Source organism: Hyalella azteca, unplaced genomic scaffold (genome assembly GCF_000764305.2).
Source record: "Hyalella azteca isolate HAZT.00-mixed unplaced genomic scaffold, Hazt_2.0.2 contig13103, whole genome shotgun sequence".
Lineage (NCBI taxonomy): Eukaryota > Metazoa > Arthropoda > Malacostraca > Amphipoda > Hyalellidae > Hyalella > Hyalella azteca.
The window spans coordinates 64,947-85,428 of NW_025943037.1; the positions used below are offsets into that span (position 1 = coordinate 64,947).

Consider the following 20,482-nt stretch of genomic DNA (forward strand, 5'->3'; position numbering starts at 1 on the left):
ACATTGTTGTAGCTAAATTACAGCATTACGGGAACTGAGCAACTTGTACGGGAACAAGGCGGACATCTACGTTGTATGGAAGGTGTCTGTGAGTGGTTAAAACAATAATGATGATTGGCTATAAATCTTTAATGTCTTTTGATTCCTATAATTTAACTGTTCCTTTTTTCTAAATTTCTCCATTTTTTTTTCTTGACGACTTTCTTATAAGGCATCTTGCTAGACATGATACATTTCTTTCACTGGCTTCTTGTTTTCTATCTTTAGATAGCCGTCACATTTTTACGTTTAAATGGTCGCTCCTTATTCGGTTATTAATATTTGCTTCTTTAATGGGGCGATTTCTGGATTTTTTATTTCACTTACTGCTCCATATTTTTCTTCCCTCTATGGTAGCTCCGGATTACATAAAGTACTCATACAAGAACACATCCTATAGGCTATAGCTGCTCTATTTTTTACATGACAAGAACATTCCCTATAGCTGCTCTATTCCTTACATTTCAATGTTCGCTATGGATAAATAAATTCATAAGAGGACAGGAGGCACGCGTACGGCGCTCGCTCACTTGTCGTCATGCAGCGGCGGTGGTGACGAAGGCAGTTGACGGACGCCTCGTCTTCCCACGCTAGCAGGACGCCGGATGCACCACAACCTAATTAGTCAGCTCGGTAATACCTGTGTCGCCGCGTGGAGTTACGCGTGTGCTCTTCAGCATGCGCTGGCTACCGGCCGCAACTATACTATATATAGCGTATTAGGTGTTAAGCGTTTAATAAGGTGTTGAGCGTATATATATATAGCGTATCAGGTGTTATACCTGTGCCGCCGCGTGGAATTACGCGTGTACTCTTCAGCCGGGCGCTGGCTACCGGCCGCAACTATACTATGGCGTATAAGGTGTTAAGCGTATAATAAGGTGTTAAGGCCTTTCTTCAACTATAACTATAGCGTATCAAGTGTTATACTTGGGCCGCCGCGTGGAGTTACGCGTGTGCTCTTCAGCGGGCCGCAACTATTTCATTTGATCAACTGAACGTCATTTCTTGATGAACATGATTCTGTTTGTGCTATAATCTGATAAATTAAACTATCTTTTGTCTGCACTCTTCTGTCCTAATTTCAATTTGAATCAGCTATTATTTAATTATTATTATGTAACAATTGGTTTATTGTTCTATAATCTTTATCACTGTCATGAATTTAACTTATATAATGACGGACAACACTGTACTACTCAGAATAATGAAGACTATTTGACTATGCTTACTGTCGGTACGGAATTATTGAACCTTGTTGTAGTTCAGCAGAAGCTTTTCTTTTATGCAAGTTTGATTGAAGACCAGATCATGCTTCTTGTTAATAATCTTCTTGTTCTTTTTTTTAATAAATCGAACAAATTTCTTGAAGCATGCATGCACTTTGTTGAACTGGAAGCATCGGTTACCCCCACNTGTCAATTTTGCTAAAATCGCAAGCTGTTGATCAATTCTTGTTGGTGATATGAAGTGCGATAATATCAAAAGTTTCGTGCACCTTTTACTTATTTAAATTCTGTCTGCAGCTCTGTTTTCGTATTTTTATGAACTTCTCTGTAATTTTCCTTATGGTCTCAGGCAATCAATACTCTTATACCAAAATATTCATAAAAGAGTATTGATTGTAACAAGTAGCCTCTTATACGATAATATTCGTATATGAGACTACTTTTGACTACACACTCTAGGTTAAATGACGTTATACAATGGAGAAAAGAAAGAGCCGGCTGCTGAAATATTTGTTCGAATGATTTTCGTACTCGATTTCTTTATATTGGTCAAGTTTTGCTCTGCAAACGAACCCATGTCGGGGAAATATTGAAATATTGCTAATACATTCCAACTCAACTGTTGTAGCTCATTCTGTGTTTTCTTTTGTTTCAGGTACGTTTGTGGTCTGAATAGCTCGCGTCACTGTGAGTACGATCGAACTCTTGGTTAGCTGCCCCCATTAATTACGCAGGAGTAACTTCAACACTATTATTTTTTTAAACAAAATTTCAGTATTTTTTTCAGTTTCCAATTTCATGTCATTATAGTATTATTTTACCTGTAATTATTTAGATTAACTCTTCAATCTGAAAAATATATCTTCATCGAAATAAATTTAAAGATTACATTTTTAATGCCATGCAATTATAATGCTGAAGAGGCCATCCATCTCCCGAGCGCGCCCTCCTTCCTAAGGCGCCTGCTGTTCCCCACTTGATTTATTAAACGCGCTTCTCATCCGTCATCTTTTTCCTGCGTTTTCGGCGCCTAAAAACTATGGCTTCCGAAGTCCGTAAATTCCGCACATCAATTATCTGATTCTAGTTCATTTAAGTCGAGTTCTTGAAACGGGATTTGAATTTTTTGTAATTATGGATTTGCTACAATTTAAGAATCCCTATTCTGGCGACGAATACTTTGAAAGAGCGGCATTATACAGTTGCAAATTTCGTTATTAAGTTATGTCATTATTGGAACAAATATTATTGAGACTTTCATTATTCTATGAAAATCTAGCATTTTAACTCCTCACATGCTCTAAGAGATTTTCTTATCTTAGACGTTGTCTGCCTAATAACTTTCTTTGTTTTTTTCTCAATCGAGTTAGTTCTCACGATGGATAATTCATAAACTGAGTTGCCGTATACAACGCGCAGTACAGTACCACCTCAGCAAGCTATTAAGTTTGCTTAATTAAGTGTAAGCTTCTGTGGACATGCAGTACTTGTTGGGACAATTCTCAAGTTAGTTATGATGTTAAAGTCTTTAGCTTTGGGCGTGAAGGAAAAAATTGTCTTCGAAATGATTTAGCATTATGACATTCACTTTGATATCATTGAACATGTTATGTTGACTAAGTCGATGCAACGTAAAATGAGAAGCCGATCGACTTATAAGTTTACGAAACCGGCTTTAATAGTCACCATTTACCCTATGTTAATCTATAACAACGAATATTTTGGTATGGTATCAATATTATCACCTGAAAGGCAGCGCTTCTAGAAAAATATTTCACTTCACAAAGAGTTAAGCTTTTTCCTTCACAGAACTCGTTGACTGTAGAGTGTAGACGATCACTTCGTTAAAAGATTTCAGCTGTGTACACTTATCAACACGACAACCAGCGCTGCGTGTAATTTATTGAAGTCTACCTGTTTGCGCTTACTTGTTGTCGTCACCTGTGTAAAAATATCTACGGTAAAAATTTAACAATTCTTCAGTTCATTCGTTTTTGTCTATAATCGTTAGCATGCTATCTTAATTTGAAAAAATTTCTCTCCGATTGCTAAAATTACTCTGGAATCACGATTTATGTTAATGGGAAAACTAAATTTCGGAAAAAGCGAATTGGGAGATAAAAACTAGCGAAAAAGAGACTTGCGCCTAGAACTAGAAGTAAGATAGAGAAGATCCTGACTAAACAGGTTAAAATAGAATCGATTTTTAGCACGTCGGACTATGAGAGAAATAAGGTGAGTAAATATGGTCAACAAAAGTTACTGTCACATTGTTATATTGACTCGGGACTTACAACCGTCCTACGTGTCAGGCATTAATTAAGGTATGACCGTTGTCTAGTCTCTCAGGCCCTGGTTATTGGCAATATATCTGCACTGCTTCTTCTTCTTTGCTGTAGGTAGCCAACATCAACAAGCTGATAAATCTTCTTCCCTATAGTGTGTTTCCCCTCTTCCCCACTTAAGTCATGAAATATTCAATGTCGGTTCAGAGATAAATCTGAGGCTGCTCTGAAATAGCTTCGAGACAGCTTGAAGTTGGCTTTGAATCGGCAAACGCGTGAAGTGAAACGCGTGAAAAGCCTAAACCTAATTATTCGCGTAAGATCCAATTCGTTCTCTTTCAATTATCCGGAGAACAGCAGTCACAATATTGGATTTACTGGATGTTGTTGTTGCTGCTGTTGAGACTGGAGTCTGTCTGCAATAATACGTTCACTGTTTATTAATAATAATCCTGTAGATTAATAAATTATTCGATGTGTCTCACCCCTCTCACGTTCTATACTCCATCCATTCACGCTTATTTGTTGCATATCTGCTTTTTACTTGTCTTTATTCTAATTTTACGTATATAATGGCTATCCACATCATACTCTATAATATTTTTTTAGTCTTCTTCATCTCTATCTCTTTATTGTTTTTATATAGCAACTATAGTTGATGTTAGCTTCGTTTCATCAAATCCTGTTTATATTTACAACACGTCACCGACTCTTATAAGTAAACTAACCCTTAAATAATAGTCATTTCGATTAATTTATTTCCTGTTATATTAGACTCATCAATAACACGGAGATTTGTGAGGAAGTTTCAACATATCACTTTCCGATGAGTTTCAAGTTATGACTGCCGTAGTGCATATAATAACGAAAAGAATTGTTTTAAAATGCATTAACTACTAAGAAAATTCATCCTGTCACATTCTCTCTCCCTTTTACTTCTTAATAAAGCCAGCAGATCTTGATGTGTTTCAAGGCGTGCCTCCTCGTGACGCTTCGCTTTAATTTCCTCTAATAATTAAAGGTCATTCTCCCAATTACTGACCTGACCTGGAATGGTCGTCGTTCTAGCTCTTGTTCATAGTCAAAGACCAGTTTAATCATCATGACATACTATGATGTCACTCAAGCATTTCTGTATTATTATTTCTGACTGATCTCCAGTAGACTCTTTGGCATTGCAAAATAAACTTTTAACATTCCCGTTTCACCGACACGAAGTGAAGTTTTACGGGACAATGAAGGATTTTGTGTAGCGCGTTGTGTAGTGAGATGAAAAATTTGCTTAACCAATCGCACTGGCTTGAACTTAAATTTAATGATTTATTGTGATCTTTAACTCGTTCAGATTTTGCGTGTGAAATATCTCGTAGCTGAAGTAAAATACAACAATTTTTTCATCATTTATTGTGGTATAATAATTATTCTGTAATTTTTTAACAAGAAAATCTTGAAAGTTTGTGTATTCCATTCACCACCACCATTATTGATTGGATAACCAGTTTTACTACGTAAGTTAATTTTCATGAATGCAAGAATCAAATTCATTGTTTTCATGAATACGCGTTGCAATTTATTCAGTTTACATGCCTCTAATTCATTTCATGGGAACCTCGCTCTATTCATTTACATGAGACGTGACCTAAACCAGTCGCTCTCACGGTCACGTGTCGCGGAGAAACAAAAGAAACGTTTCCTCTCTAAACGCTTTTTAAATCGGACGCTTCACAAAATTTTTTTTCGTTGTTTTTCATGCTACGAAAAATTTCAAAATTGAAGAACGTAAGAGAGTAACGGAATGCGTGGACATTTTGCGAAAAAATGACTGAATAGAAGAAATGGTATACATAGTCACTGAAATTTAGCTCATGGGCTTTCACAAGCATCGTCGATCAAATGATGTATTTTAATAATCGCTGTAATTAATAGCTAATTGCTTCTATAAATGCGAAGCGCGTTTTTTATGCCTTCCCTTAATTGTGGCCCGGAATCGTGTGCCAAATATCGAAGCACAAGTCAGGTATCAGTTACCTTGATAATAGTAGACTGTAAACTAGTACTTATTATTACTTATACAAACAATCGCCCAACGTGGGGCTCGAACCCACGACCCCGAGATTAAGAGGTACCTATTATCCCGAGAACTTTTTGAGAATGCAGCCCCTAACAGAGCCCGTTTTTATTTGATCGCAACTCAGGTGAAGTCTACATAAATGAAGCAGTGAATGCAATACTGGAAAATATTTTCGAGTTGACGAGCGCTTCTCGGGATAAATCTTGGACGTAGATGCAATTTTATAAGAGAATTATTCTTGACAATCAATCAATCAATCAATCAGTCAATCAATCAATCATAAATGATTTAATTTGGAAAGTGATGTTTTATCTACTAGTTTGAAGTACCTCTAATGCTGTAAAATTAAATTTGGATCAACAGTCTGATAAAATTATAATTCTAGAGCATAATTCGCTAATGGAAATAATTTTTTCATACTAGTTCAGATTGAAATGTACATAATGGTGAAAAAAGAATTTGCTTCCGGGAAAGACGCTTGTTCGGACACGTCTATTGACGCAGAATAAAGTCCAGAAAATAATTATACTTTAGGTCAGCGTTTTTTAGTACGATTCAGGAAGGAAGCAGATAGAATGCTGGAAATAATTCACGGGTAGACGAGTACTCGTGTAGATGGGGGCCGGTAGATGAGGCGCGGGTAGAACGTCCAATTGTCGTCGAGCTCATCTCAATGGCGTTCATGTCGTCTCTCATGAACACCGCGCCCTGATTTGCCATGCATGAAAACCTGAAATGCAAGACTTGATTTTCCATCAGGAGCATCCTAATGCTCATGACTTGATTTTCCATCAGGAGTAGTATCCTAATTCACATTCCTCGAAATTTTCATCGGGTGGTTGCCTCGCATGGCTTAATTTGTGTTTTGATCCCAGGTTATCGTTAAAACTTCTCTCATTACTCGGAAATAGCGACCATTGCCTCTATTGAAACGATCACATGTTGGTTGTCAAGGTAGTATAAGTATGAAACTTTCAACCGTCATGGAGATGACAACCATGTAATGTAGGTCTCCGCAACGAAAAAACTCATTTCATTCAATTTATTGAGTAAAACTATGTCGGTTTTATAAAGGTGTGCCGCGAAATGACCTACTTGTTCGTTAGTCCCGCATTTTGCTGATGTCACTCTGTCAGAACAGTGAATGCGCGTACGAGCTTTTGAAAACATGAGTGCCAGTTCCACAGCATGTTCCCTTTAAAAGTTGTGCCTTGGCATTACCTTTCTCTACGTTTCCACTCAAAATATTGGAAGTTCAAATTAGGATTCAATATAAAAGTGTTACTTTTATGCAAAATTTCAACTTATTCTTAGGGGGAGTGAATTTAATTACAAACTATTGTAAGATAACAATGTTGATACCATTTGTCCCTGTTCGGGCGCCAGTGTACGGTGTCGCTAACTGGTCGGTAGCACCACTGTAACAGGTTGCTTTTCTATGCAACCCTTATATGAATTGTAATTGTACACTATTGAACAAGAATAATACGTTGATTATTGTTAGTAATTCATTCAATAGTTAATTATCCCAAATAGCACCAAGATTCACCCTTATACGCTCGTGCAGGCAGTGGATTAGAAGCCAGCTCCTGAACTCCTGTTTTGCTCAGCTTTATTGCTCGCATTTTTCATCAATTGAATAAGAGTAGCAATTAAGCTCGTCTTGCACTTCTTTCAATTGAATTACGACCTGAACCACGGAGAATTAGCGCAATTATCTTAAAATTATCGCACTAAATTTGATCCAACCTTGGCGGTCGTGTCAAGATCGAGTTTAGGCGAATAATTTATTCTCTCCTGTAAAAGCTACTTGGATCTCTTATACTTTTCATTGAATTGCCATTTTTTGCTACAATTATATATCACATAATTGTTTTCACATACTCATGGGTTGCGATTGAATTGCATTAAAATTATTAATCGTGATCTAATAGACTGATAAGTCTCTTCAAAATGAATTGAAAATTAGGGCGTTATTTATATATTTTTTTGATATGGACAATAAATGGATAATGAACATCAAAAAACGTGAGATAAAAATCATAACGTGAGATAAAAATTGTTTTCTATCACGGTATCTGGGTAGGACGTGTATGACCGTTCGATATTTATAATTGACAATTTAACTTTTCTTTTCAATATCCATTATACGAACTGTAGTTTTATGTGCAGCTTACAGGGCTATATTTTCAAATTTCCGCTTGCAAAAAAATTGGTGCTTGATATGACGATTGATTCCAATTGAGACCAATACTTGAAACAATTATTCAGAGAATAAATTTATTAAGAGATATACTCATTGATCCAACTACGGTGTTCTTCATGCTACAATTTTCAATTAAATGGATCAGTATAGGAGTACTGGAATCATTCGGCTGTGAACGAATTCGTTAATTTTTTTCTCTATATTTTGCGACAATTACCGCTTCGTTCATTCAAAATTTTTTCCGCATAACTTTTCACAAATCCACTGTAATGAATTTTCTGTTTATCATCATCTGTACATTGTCAGGAGCGAGTTTCTCTGAACACGCAGGCGCCGGCCGGAATCCGCACCTCGCAACCCATGCAAGTATTTTACGGACGGCAAATTTTTTGTCTTCTTGGACGTCCATATAATGAATGGAGTGCACGCATGAACAGATGCTCGTCTCGAACTTTTAGGTCTCGGCCATACTTCTCATTATACGAGAGTCGCTCATGGCTGCATTGCGCTCACTTGAAGTATATACGGAGGTAAAAACTCCGCCCTATATTTGTGAGATAAAAGGCGTTTGATTTTTGAAGGTAAGAAATTTGTTATGAGCCTAGGGAAAGTTCAGAGAATGTGAACACGGTGCATAATCTTAAACTTAGAAACTTCTAATAGATACTTAATATATTTTTACCATGTTCTCACTAAATTCAATATCTTTTGTGAGAAGTTGCTCATTTTATTCTTATTCTGTCGTAAGAACAAGATTTAACAATATTGTCTGTAGATTCTTCTATTGTAATTACTATTCATATCTAACGTTCTGGTAAATAGAGTTCCTCAGTAGACAACGGGTTGAACTCGAATTTTTTGAGGTGAATGGGTGGTATGTGTATTAAAATCATCCAGTGAGATGCAATGGCTTGCATATCGATCACAGATTTAGTTACACGTCCATCTATAATTTATAAAGGCTCTAAATTTTATAAATATTGCGAGTAAATGATATTTTTCATATTTTCAGCAAAGAGCAAACATGAAATTTTCTTCTAAAATTCTTCAAAAAAGCTCACGGTTTGAATTGTCTTGAACACCTCTCACCTGCAAATATTACTACTTCAAGGTTCACCACCGCTGCCATTTCCTATTTATAAAAAAATAGCTTTCCTTAGAAAGCAGCTTTTCTCGTTCTATGTATCTCGCCATCATGGTCCATTCATGGTCCGATGAATGGACCATGAATATTGAAATGGTTCCGGGCAGCTGACTATATACGAACCTCCATATAACTTCACATCCTCTGCTCGCCGTAACTTTGTTCGTTAGCGCTAAGTAACTATCACTGAGCCGCGTTCTCTCACGTGGAACACTCGTTCGTGCCCGAATGTTCCTCAAGACTTGTGTCCGAGACGAATGCTTTCACCTTTTACGGCGGACTGGAGAAAAATTATTCAATAGCCGTGCCCATGCATTTGCGTAACGCGTTCGGATATCATGCATGGGTGGTGAACATTAATTATGGTTAAATTCCATAAATAAAACTTTGTGTTTTGTGGTGAACATGAAATAAGGTGAATAGAATGAGGCTCGTGTAAATGAAATATTTAAATGAATTCAATCGATGTCGCATGAGTTTCTGTTCCTACAGTCAAAAATATATTCTTTCATTTAATATTTTGAATTGATTTCGTTGATTTTAAGAACAATTTCACCTTGTAGCTTGAATAAATTATTAGCCACAGAAGACTCACTCTATTGAATTGTACAATACCGTGGAATTCATAGAATTATCTTGAGTTCAGAAGCTTCTGGAAATGATGTGAGATATCCAGACTTCTATGCTAGATATTATATACAGAATTGGGAAAATTGTGCAGCGGCACGATATTGGGATTTCGGTTATTGACCCACTAGATATTATATACGAAATTGGGAAAATTATTCAGCGGCACGATATTGGGATTGCGGTTGTTGATGATTGTTGACCCATTTGTATCGGTATACATTAAATTATCTCTTGCATCCGATGGATTGACTAAGCACATATAGTTTAATTTTAAACATGTGATTTGACTTGTGCTCGAATTAGTATCCCCTACTTTTCAATGTAATTTGCTGAAGGCAAAATCAATTTTACAAATGGTTTACTAGCCTGATATGCCTCTCGCCTAAGGCTTCTAACTGACCAGTGAACTGCGACGTACAAATGTTCCATCTTTGTCATTGATTCAGACGCGTCAGCCGCTACTACATACTTAACATGCATATGCTACTACATACTTACCATGCATATGCTACTACATACTTACCATGCATGCATATGTTGCTTCATGTCGTGATAGTATATGTACTTCAGAATATGAGTATTTTTCATTGCTGGGCGTTAATCATCTTAACTCTCATCTCCCCGCATCGGTATCTGTTAACATTGCTAAATAACTTCGAGGTTGGTTGGGTCATAATGCGTATTGATTAAATTTGATCGCTTCTGAAGTCTTCAGCATTTTTATATTGATAAATTTTTCACATTAGCGTGCCAAATTTAATTCTATTTATTAACATTAACAACATTAACTTTTTATTAGTTATTGGTTGAATCTTGGCTATTCACGTTGTTAATCCGTCACGATCTATTTGTATGCATTACAATACGTTCCTAATTTAGTTTCCGTTGAGGTGCTCTTTCCAATCAACATTGATCTTTAAGCATCGGTTAACGTTGCTAAATAACTTCGAGGTTGATTGGGTCATAATATGCGTTTTGTTTAAATTTGATCGCTTCTTAAGTCTTCACCATTTTTCATATTGATGATTTTTTTCGCATTTGCGTGCCAAGTCTTATCGTATTTCTTTATATTCCTTTACTTAATTGATTCAAATTGTCGAAATCTCTCCCGGAATGGTTAAAATTTCAGCGATTTTTTGATGATTTCATTTATGGTTATTGGTTGAAACTTGGCTACTCACTACAGTTAATCCATCAAGATCTATCTGTATGCATTACAATTCGTTCCTAATTTAGTTTCCGTTGAGGTGCGCTTTTCAATCAACATTGATCTTTATGTCGGTATCATGTTTGAAGTTATTTTTCTCTCTATTGCACACTTGTTTCTCCGTGGTAAGTATACTTAATCTATCTGTATGCTTTACAACACGTTCCTGATTTAGTTTCCGTTGAGGTGCTCTTTCCAATCAACTTTGATCTTTATGTCGGTGTCATGTTTGAAGTTAGTTCTCTCTATTGCACACTTGTTTCTCCGTGGTAAGTATACTTAATCTATTTGTATATGCATTACAATACGTTCCTAATTTAGTTTCCGTTGAGGTGCGTTTTCCAATCAACATTGATCTTTAGGTCGGTATCATGTTCGAACTTATTTTTCTCTCGGTTGCACACTTGTTTCTCCGTGGTAAGTATACTTACCGCAGCCGTGTACAGAAAGATGGCCTGCGGTCCCTCGCTCTCACATACCCGCGCTCTGCCCAGTCATCGCCGTGCTGGACGTGCCGTTATATTAACGGACAAGCCAAGCTGCACTAATCAGTGCCTTGTGATCAGTGTTGCCTGGCAGGCTGAAAAATGATCTGAAACTCGTAAGAAAATTGTCTTGAACGCTCGAGAAATGCCTAGAATATTATGAGACGTAATCATAAAGCCTCGTAAGATATGCTCTTGAGTTGTTACATGTTTCTTGAGGGGAAAATGAACTGAAAGCGAATACGATTGAATTGAATTCTTATCAAATGAAAAGTGAAGCAATTAAAATCAAAATATGTATCTGCCAATAAATAGTCAATTTGGTCGTCGATGTAAACTACTAATGAGCATGGCTTACTTAACGAAAATAACTCGGATGGTAAGACTCATAGTTTCAATGGCCACAAAATCTGCTTCGTGTTAAGTTTTGAGCCACACACCATATAGGAGCATTCCTTCTTCTTTCTTAATCTTATACGAGATATTACGCAATTAATTTGTTCGCAAGTGTAAATCGACCACGTGAATTTTCAAATTTATTTCAATTTTTATCTTAATAAACTGAAAAATTTTATTTTAATGCAATGAGGTTTCTGCAAATGTTTGGGAAGTTGGCAGTACTGTGCTGCAGTTCTTTTCTCTGGATATTTTTTAGATCCTCAATCTATGTCATTAATTTGGTGAGCAGCATTACTCATAGAGCTAACCCAAAAAGTTTTAAATATTTTTTTGTTGAACTATGTAATCTCAGACAGTATTTTTCAATGTACCACTCATGATCGAGGTATGGACTTCTATTTCGATTACTTCTTCGCCAACTTTTTTTTTTTGTTTTTACATGGAAACAAATTTTAAAATGAGTAGGTATTGCATTTAATGTGTAAAAATACCTCTGAGTTTTTGCCGCTCGTAATGAATTGAAACGCAAGAGATCCTCCGAGATGTCTTGCGTCGGGCGGACTGGCTTCGGCTTGTCCGTTTCTGGGCTTTATGACGCGGTAAGCCCGCCCTCCCGTCGGTGATAAACCCACAAATGGCCTTTGTTCATGCCATGGGCATCAAAGATTTAGTCTGGCACCATTTTTGTTTAGAGTTTTACTGTAGCACCATTTACTTACGATTTGTTGATGTACTACAATTTTTAACGTTTTTTCTTATCATTCGTGATCTATGAGGAAGTTGCCGGAGGTTTTGTCATTATCATTTTTTATGATTTATTTATATTAATTTTTGTGTTTTAATCACAAATTTAAACGTAAATATCGAGCTTTTTTCATAATTAGTTGCAGCTTAGATGATTGTCGATGAAGTCATATCTACTGTATTTTCGAAATTTTCTGTTGACTACAGAATTTATGACCTTATTGATTTCACAATATTTCAACTTTCATAAATTTCAATTCACGGATTTTTTGTGCAAAATCTACTAACTGCTATGAAATTCTATTTATTTCATCTTCACATCAGTTTTTTTACAAGTATTCCATGTACAATTGATACATCACAACGCTAGCACACGAATCCCTTTACGCTCGCCGTGTCGAGCCCCGCGCCCTTGAAGCTTTAATCAGTTTTCGGGAAAGTAGCACCTCGACGACCTCTGCATTTCAATGTAAGCGAAAAACTAGTTATGAATTGTTGGTCCGTGAAGTGAAATGCCTTTTGACTTGCTTCGTCGAGGCAGCGGGTGTCTTTTACTTTGAAAATTTCTCATCGAGGAAGCTTTATTTTTCGTGACACTCCGGATACATGTATAACAGACTCTATGGTATATACATATGTCATGTCCTTCTCTGCGCCATCTATGTCGATATAACGGATATCAAAGTCTATCATTACCGTTGTTAATAATTCCTCTTTGATACCTTGTTGTATAATCACTTCTTCTAATTACTCGGCCCATAATTTCAGTTGAAAACTTTGCCTTTCACTAGTTAATAAGTAAGGGACATTATTGCTAAGGAGTCTGGAACAATCATTCGCATGTCCTGAGGCCATTCCGGTTGTGCCGTGATTCATTGCTTGTGTTTCCGATGTCATATTGATCTTAATGAACGGCTGTTGCATGAGTATTATGATGAACGGCTCTCTTACTTCTTGCCTGTACCGGTACATCACTCGATGTTATTAATTGTGTGTCGGAATACCGTAGAACTTTACAGTTGGTTTATTGGATAGAACTCAGTTTTTGCATGTGTGTAATAACAATTAAACTCGTATTTTTACTTATGTGGTAAAACTGGTTACATAACTTACATCGTTCATGCTTTGGATTTCAGTGATAGAATTTTTGTCATTATGCCGCTTGTTATCAGCATGATCTTTTTTGTCGTCATACAGAGTATTTTTTCGCTCTTAGCAATATGATGGAATTACATTCGGACGTTTAGACTGTCTCATAAGTTATCTCAGGAAGGAACGCAATGTCTAACTGGAGTTGGTTGCTTAGGACCCATTAGGAAACATGGCAGGTTCTGACCACCGATGATGGTAGGTTCCTTCATCTGCGGTTGTATCTCCTGAGTGCACTCCACAGCTTTTAATTGATGGGTAGCGAGCCTGGCTCGTATACACTGATGTACATACGCAGCTGCTTTCCAACTTAGAACAGCGTTTTTACAGATGAGGCTTCTCAAGGATCCATGATTGAATATCCTAGTGATTAGAAGAAATTGTTATGTACTTTCCTTTTTAGAATTATTTTTACAACTATTTAGGTTTCATACTTTTTTCCCCACCTGCTGATCTTGAAAATTTGTTTTGCATTCTTCTTATTTTAGTGATTGTTTGACGCATTTTCTTTTCACTATCCAAATTAGGCGAAAATAGCCGTATTTAGCAGTACATGATATAAATAGGTGAAAAAAGCAGGATAACATAAATCCAATGAATCTTTCTATATTAGAGGTTGTCAATTGAAGATGAAGTTGAATATCCAAAATGCATGCTTGAGTAAAGTGTTAGAGGTGCTGTCATTCCAGAAACATTTTTGAGAATTAAGTGAAAAAAAAACACAAACGTCAAATTGCTCTAAAAAAATCAAGTGAAAGATAACGTTACTGTCTCCGCCAACCTGCTCGTCGTTTATTTCACATTTGTTCTCAACTTTTGGACTTGTCAGCGCTAAATAGAGAAAGAGGTTGGGCATTAAAAGAACACTAAATGTGTAATGTATGTCTAGAGGGAATAGCTCCTCTGGTAGATGTCAGGTGCAACCCGTGCCTCGTCTGGTTATAAATTGGAAGAGTTGAGTGCTTTACATTCAATTCTACGCGCTATAAAAACTCGGGATCATTATCGAGTATAATGCCTTTTAATTTTATTCTTGATTAACCCAGGCAATGATGCTGCATTCAAGATCTGAATTAGGCTGCAGCGCTGCTATTCCCTACTTTTTGCTTTTGGCGGTTTTATGTAATTTATGATTTCGCCAAGAATGTTTATTAACCTACCTATTATATAACATGATTGTGAATAATTTGTGTCACTATTTACGTTACCCCCTTGTGTGATAGCGTCCCTCACCTGGCGCGGTGTGACTCACCCCTCATCGATCCCTCAGTTCTGGGACTTACACTGAGTAATGCTGCTACCGCCGCTGCTGCAGTCGGCTCGTTTCCCTCATTTTGCTTTCCCTCTTTTTATTCGTTTCTTGTTCAATCATTATGGTGCCATGAGCGACACAATTGTACGTAATGTAGCCGTAGTACTTGAAAATAAAATAGAATTTGCTTATATATGCATAGGTGCTGCTCCTTCTATCTTCTACAATTCAAGTCTTACAAGATCCTAAATAAAAGAATCAATGAACCACTAATTGTAGACTAAGCTCGCTCTAGACGACCTCTTATGAAAAATATAAACCGCATGAGAATTCCCCCAGCTGACTTCAGAGCTGACTGTCTGATTGCTGACATTGATGACGTAATTGTCGATAGCTCGCCAACGAGTTGATGACTTGGGAAGCTCTTAGAATAGAATAGAATAGAATAGAAGTGTTGGCACCGAAGAAATAGGCCCATGGCCTGTTGCCGATTCTTGAACTTTTCGTGACTTGATTCACAAGGGATCCAGCCTTTGGAACCCGATCTTTCCATAGCTGACGATTGATTGAGATAGCTGCTGGACTTATTGCCTGGTCCGTAATTTGCTAGGCACTCTTGTTTCGTGCTGCTCCATCCAATGAATTACGTTGAAATTAGTTGACGGTCGAATATATATAAACTAAATAACTTCTTGGCGAATACATCGGTATCATCGTAACCTAGCCTATTTATTTCGTATTGATAACTCGTTATAGCTAGTTTATTGTAGGAAAACAAATTGGACACTATTTACCTTTTAATTTTAGTTTCTACGTACGTTGTGTTCGGTCGTTCACTTCTAATAGAGATATTCTTGTGAAGATCTTACTTGTCCGAAATAATAAAACTTTGAGAACATGCACGGCGTAGGAATAATTCAAAAGGAGGTCATTATCTCAGCTTATACCAAAGTTTCAGAAGCGACAAAAAGACATTGCAGAAACGATCTACATATGAGAAGATTATGGCCACAAGGTTGTTTACAATTTATATAAAATATCTCTGTAAACATAATACCCTATTTCATCCTCGTTACATATTCTCACGTACCTCAGCAGATGCTGTTGTTCACGAGCATAAATGCCATAGACTAGACCTTTATAAGGTTCACTTCGACAGCCTTATTACATAAGCCACATTTATTGCACCTATACTCCATATCAACTTCTTACATACCTTAGAATTAATAAGCACACGAGTGTCTTCTCTCCTATAAATGAAGATACAGCACCAAACACTTTTTAATACGCGTCCCAGAAATTAACACAACACTGTAATTTAGTTTACGTGCGTGGGCTACTTGATGAATGGGTTTTCGATTAAGATTGACCGAGTTATTGCGCTAATATATTCAACTACAGGGGCCAGGACCGTTGAGTACTTTACACGTGTTCTATATAGACGTGATCATTCCTATGCCAGGTGTTACCCTATCGCCCCGTGGTTAACATAATTGGAAATATTGATGTGATGCGTTTGCAAATTGATCTTTCTATGACTCCATTATCGATTTTATTTATGATGGCGGATGAAAGCTCGAGAAGAAGGCAGTCGATGAATTTTTCTTCATGCCAGATCCTTATCACTCTATACCTATCCGTTTTACCCAATCATGAGATCTTCACAAATAGCCCTAGACAATTAAGTCATGTGCTTTGGTTTTGCAATCAATTGCTAGCAACGAGTAATAGAAATGAATATATCGGAGCAAATTAAACTTCATAAAAAGTAATGATAATGTCAGAAAGGAAAATAATTGCAATCTTTTTGTCGATTTGAAGCTATAATCAATTTTCAATTTGCTTCTTTGAATGATTTGATCAATTTTTCAGCCATAAAATTTACCTCCGATTATTCGAGTCTCGATTTATTCTTTTTTTTTACTTTCCTGACTCCATTCCTGCTTCCCTCATTCTCGTATCCCTCGCCTCCTTCTTGTTCCTTCCGCTCTCCCCTCATTCAGCCGCGTCGCACGTGGCGAGCCCTCGCTTCCTCCTATACGCCACGCGATCGATGTCCCCCTACGTAAAGGGATGTCCGCGTCTGCCGCTTGTAGGGGGCGTACGAAAAAAATTTGGGATAGAGCTGGTCCAGGCCGTTACAATACTGACCGTCGGTATATTGAGCGCGCGGTCAAAAAAAAATAGTGTGAAATGATACGCATTATGATATCCTTCTCTGTCATGTAGCGCTAGCTACTCTTAAATGTGGTAATTGGTAATAATTAATTGCGAAATGTGGTCTCGATTAATTATTTTCCATGTTGAAAATCATCGGTACCGGGCTTGTAATAATGTAAAATTATTTAGTTTCTTACTTTAGTTGCGTTAATTATTCGGAAAACTTTGAAAGCTGAAGTTGTGAAATATCGGTCGTTTAAATGCGAGTACATTTGTATTGATTTCAATTTTCACATGTTTCTTTTGCGTACTAAATTTATTCAGTCTTGCACTGCAATTTTTTTACGTGTGCTCGGTCGTACACCAGTATTATTTTCTTGTGATATCCTGTCATGTATTCATGTAATATACTTCCGTAAGCTCGAGAAGATTAATGTTGCACTTCCTGAACACGAATGTTATGCCAGCTTCTTCGTGGAACATCAAACATATATCAAGGGAAATTCCCACACTCGTGGGAGAACGAAAGTCATTGCGATTACAATCTGCTTATGGAAACAGTAGCAAAATTTTTCTCCTCCAGCTTCTTTTTAGCGCATTTTCTCATTTATGGAAGAAATGCACTATTGTGCTCGCCATGTCCGTCTGTCCGTCCGTCCGTGACTTCACGTTTTCGTCGGCGAGAAAATGCGCTCTGTCACTCACTGCAGTGAGTACTGAGTTATATTTTTTTGTCTGTTCGCGTCTTTTTATTTTTGTTCCACTGAAAACAGACAAAAAAAATATAACTCTGTACTCACTGCAGTGAGTAACAGAGCGCATTTTCTCGCCGACGAAAACTTGAAGTCACGGACGGACGGACAGACGGACATGGCGAGCACAATAGTTTTCAGTGCAATTCAGCTCCTATAGTATACGCTATTACTCTTCCTTTCGATTTAGCCAATCAGTTTGTTTGTGTGATATTGGCAGCAGCGGGATTTATAGCCCTCGTTCAGTGAGATTTGCAGACGCTGCGTCTCGGAAATTATCTCTAGTCAGAGTTAATTGAGAAGTCTGTTGATGTTTTTTCTTCGGGGAATTTATTAAGCTGAATAGTACCCTGTTGCTATTATAAAGATTACAATTTCAATGTAGCGTATTTTGATGCTAGACGTTTCTCCGTGTAATGGGCGACTATTTTCGTCGTCCCATTAGATGTTTTTGGATACGAAAATGTTCTTTTTGCACTGGAAAATAATGTGTTTTGTATGCATGAATTACTTCTCTGCACATTTTGGATGCATGCGTATAATGGTTTCAATTGATTATAACTTACTTAATTTATTTATTCATTCTTAAAATAACAAGTTTAAATTCCACAACGTATACATTGAGTCTTAGCACTTTATATTCCACCCTGAAGCCATAATATCCGCACAAATTTCCCCCTACATCTGACTTATTTACCGTGTGCTTCCATTCCTCATTATATTAAGCCTTATCCGTACCCCGTGTACAATTGTAGTTTAAATTCCACAACGCATACCTTGAGTCTTGTTACTTTATTTTCCACCCTGAAGCCACAATATCCACACAAATTTCCCCCTATATCTGACTTATTTACCGTGTGCTTCCATTCCTCATTATATTAAGCCTTACCCGGCCGCACCCCGTGTACAATTGTACATGCAGGGCCGTGTAATGTGGTTCGGTCACGCCAATCCCCTAGCTGGAGAAAGACCTTGTTTATGTCAGGGTTCTCTCCCTAATTAAGGGTAACTAATTTCCAGTTTCGGGGTTCAATTCGATCTGGGAGACGAATGCTAAAAGGAAAGCTACCGTGTATTGAGTATTAATTTTCAATGGCTTATTTGATCTCATTTGTATGTTACCTACTTCAGGTATATGTTCTTCCTTGTATTTTTTTCGCTGGAGATTAGGTACTCATGAATTGGATTGACATGAAGGTTGACAACCCATAGTACAGAATTTGTTAAAGAAAATTTGGGTCTATCAGGCATTCTGAGTGAGTTCCGATCTCGGTTTCAAACCAAGTTGTTTCCACAGATGTACCTCTTTGCTCCGCTTTGACACGCTTTTTTCTTCGTCTGACGTGCCTTATTATACATTGAAAGTTTATATTTTTCTTATTCTATCACCCTCTTTGTAATATTCATTTTTCTGTTACTTCAGTATTGTGGAATGAATTCCCTGAATTGGTTCATATCTCGTTTGAGTTGACGCTCTTGACGTCCTATAGCCGCGACTCTCCCCTCGGCCATTAAGCACTTATGCGGTCCTCAAAAATCTCCTGGAATGACAGCACGGAGCTCTGATGCGTCTTTGATGTTCATCATCTGAATACAGAGCACAATAATGGCCGAGGGCTCCACTTGCGGACTGAATGCATTTACCGTCTACTTGTCTGTGTGTGTCTACCCGGTCACTGAATGGCTCTGAAGTGATGAAAAGTCTCTTAAGAGTTTCATGTATGAAGGTATCTTTGTGGTTCTAATCCTCTTGTTTCTTGGATAATTTAATGATTCAAAAAGAGAAGGTTTTTTTTCTCGGGAGAAATAATTTTTCCGTACGTGTGCATCTGCGGCGAGAAAGCCGGATGAAAAGTTAATGCATTCCATGCTCAACCTTCTGATAAAGTTCCAATACTACCTTGGATTGCTGCGCACTCAGAAAAAGCGAAACAAAAAAGTTTCTTCAATATTATTTCCGCGGGAAATTTCAAATTCTTTTAGTTTGAGAATAACATGAATGTTAAATGAACGTATTCATGTTGCAGTAAATATAAATTCCGATTTCCATGAAACTAGCCCGTCATTACCTTCTTGATTAATATTTTCTTGAAATTTGTTCCAAAGAAATTGATTTAGATTTTATTGATACTTATGCTTAAATTACTTACGCTTTATGCCGCTATTTGGGTTTCTTTCTAAGCATGTTTATTGCTTAATTTGGCTCGGGTTTTTTTTGTTAAACTTCTATTTACCACCCCATTGACGCCCCTCGCTTTGTTCTTCTAAGGTAACTCCGACAACACCGTAAGCGACAGAACTCTCTTAATTTCCAGCTTCCCTCATTACAGCTCGCGTGTTTTTGCGCCTTCCCTCGGTTGGGTGTTCCCCCTCTTCCGCTTCTACGACCCTCAAGACAAACTAGCGCCCTTTAATCCTTACTCCGAGGGCTTCCCTCACCTCTCAGACAATGATACGCTTCTCGCCGCGTGAAACGTGTAAGGCTCCTTATTTTATTTTAGTTTTCCCGGTTTCTTAATATTTTGAGCCTTGTGCACGTTTTAATTTCTCCTTTGGGCTTATTCACTCTTTAAAAATGCAGGTTAAACGATAAAACATTCCAATGCTACTCGTCTGATATTTGCAAAACGTATTTATTTGCTTTCTCGTTTTCTGAAATTGAATCGAATATGAGATTTACTGTCAGAATTGGTTTGGAAGATCGTACATGAAGATGCTATGTTTTTATCT

The 20,482-nt window shown here is 37.3% G+C and overlaps 1 protein-coding gene across 1 annotated transcript in view; it reads left to right on the forward strand.

The window, feature by feature from the left end:
• Positions 1-20,224, forward strand: part of LOC108675807 (protocadherin-like wing polarity protein stan) — a 48,720-nt gene extending 28,496 nt beyond the window's left edge. The window contains exon 3 of the mRNA XM_018163839.2: positions 20,022-20,224. Within this exon, the coding sequence (XP_018019328.1) occupies positions 20,022-20,224 (203 nt within the window). The remainder of the gene's footprint in view (positions 1-20,021) is intronic.
• The last annotated feature ends 258 nt before the right edge of the window (positions 20,225-20,482 follow it).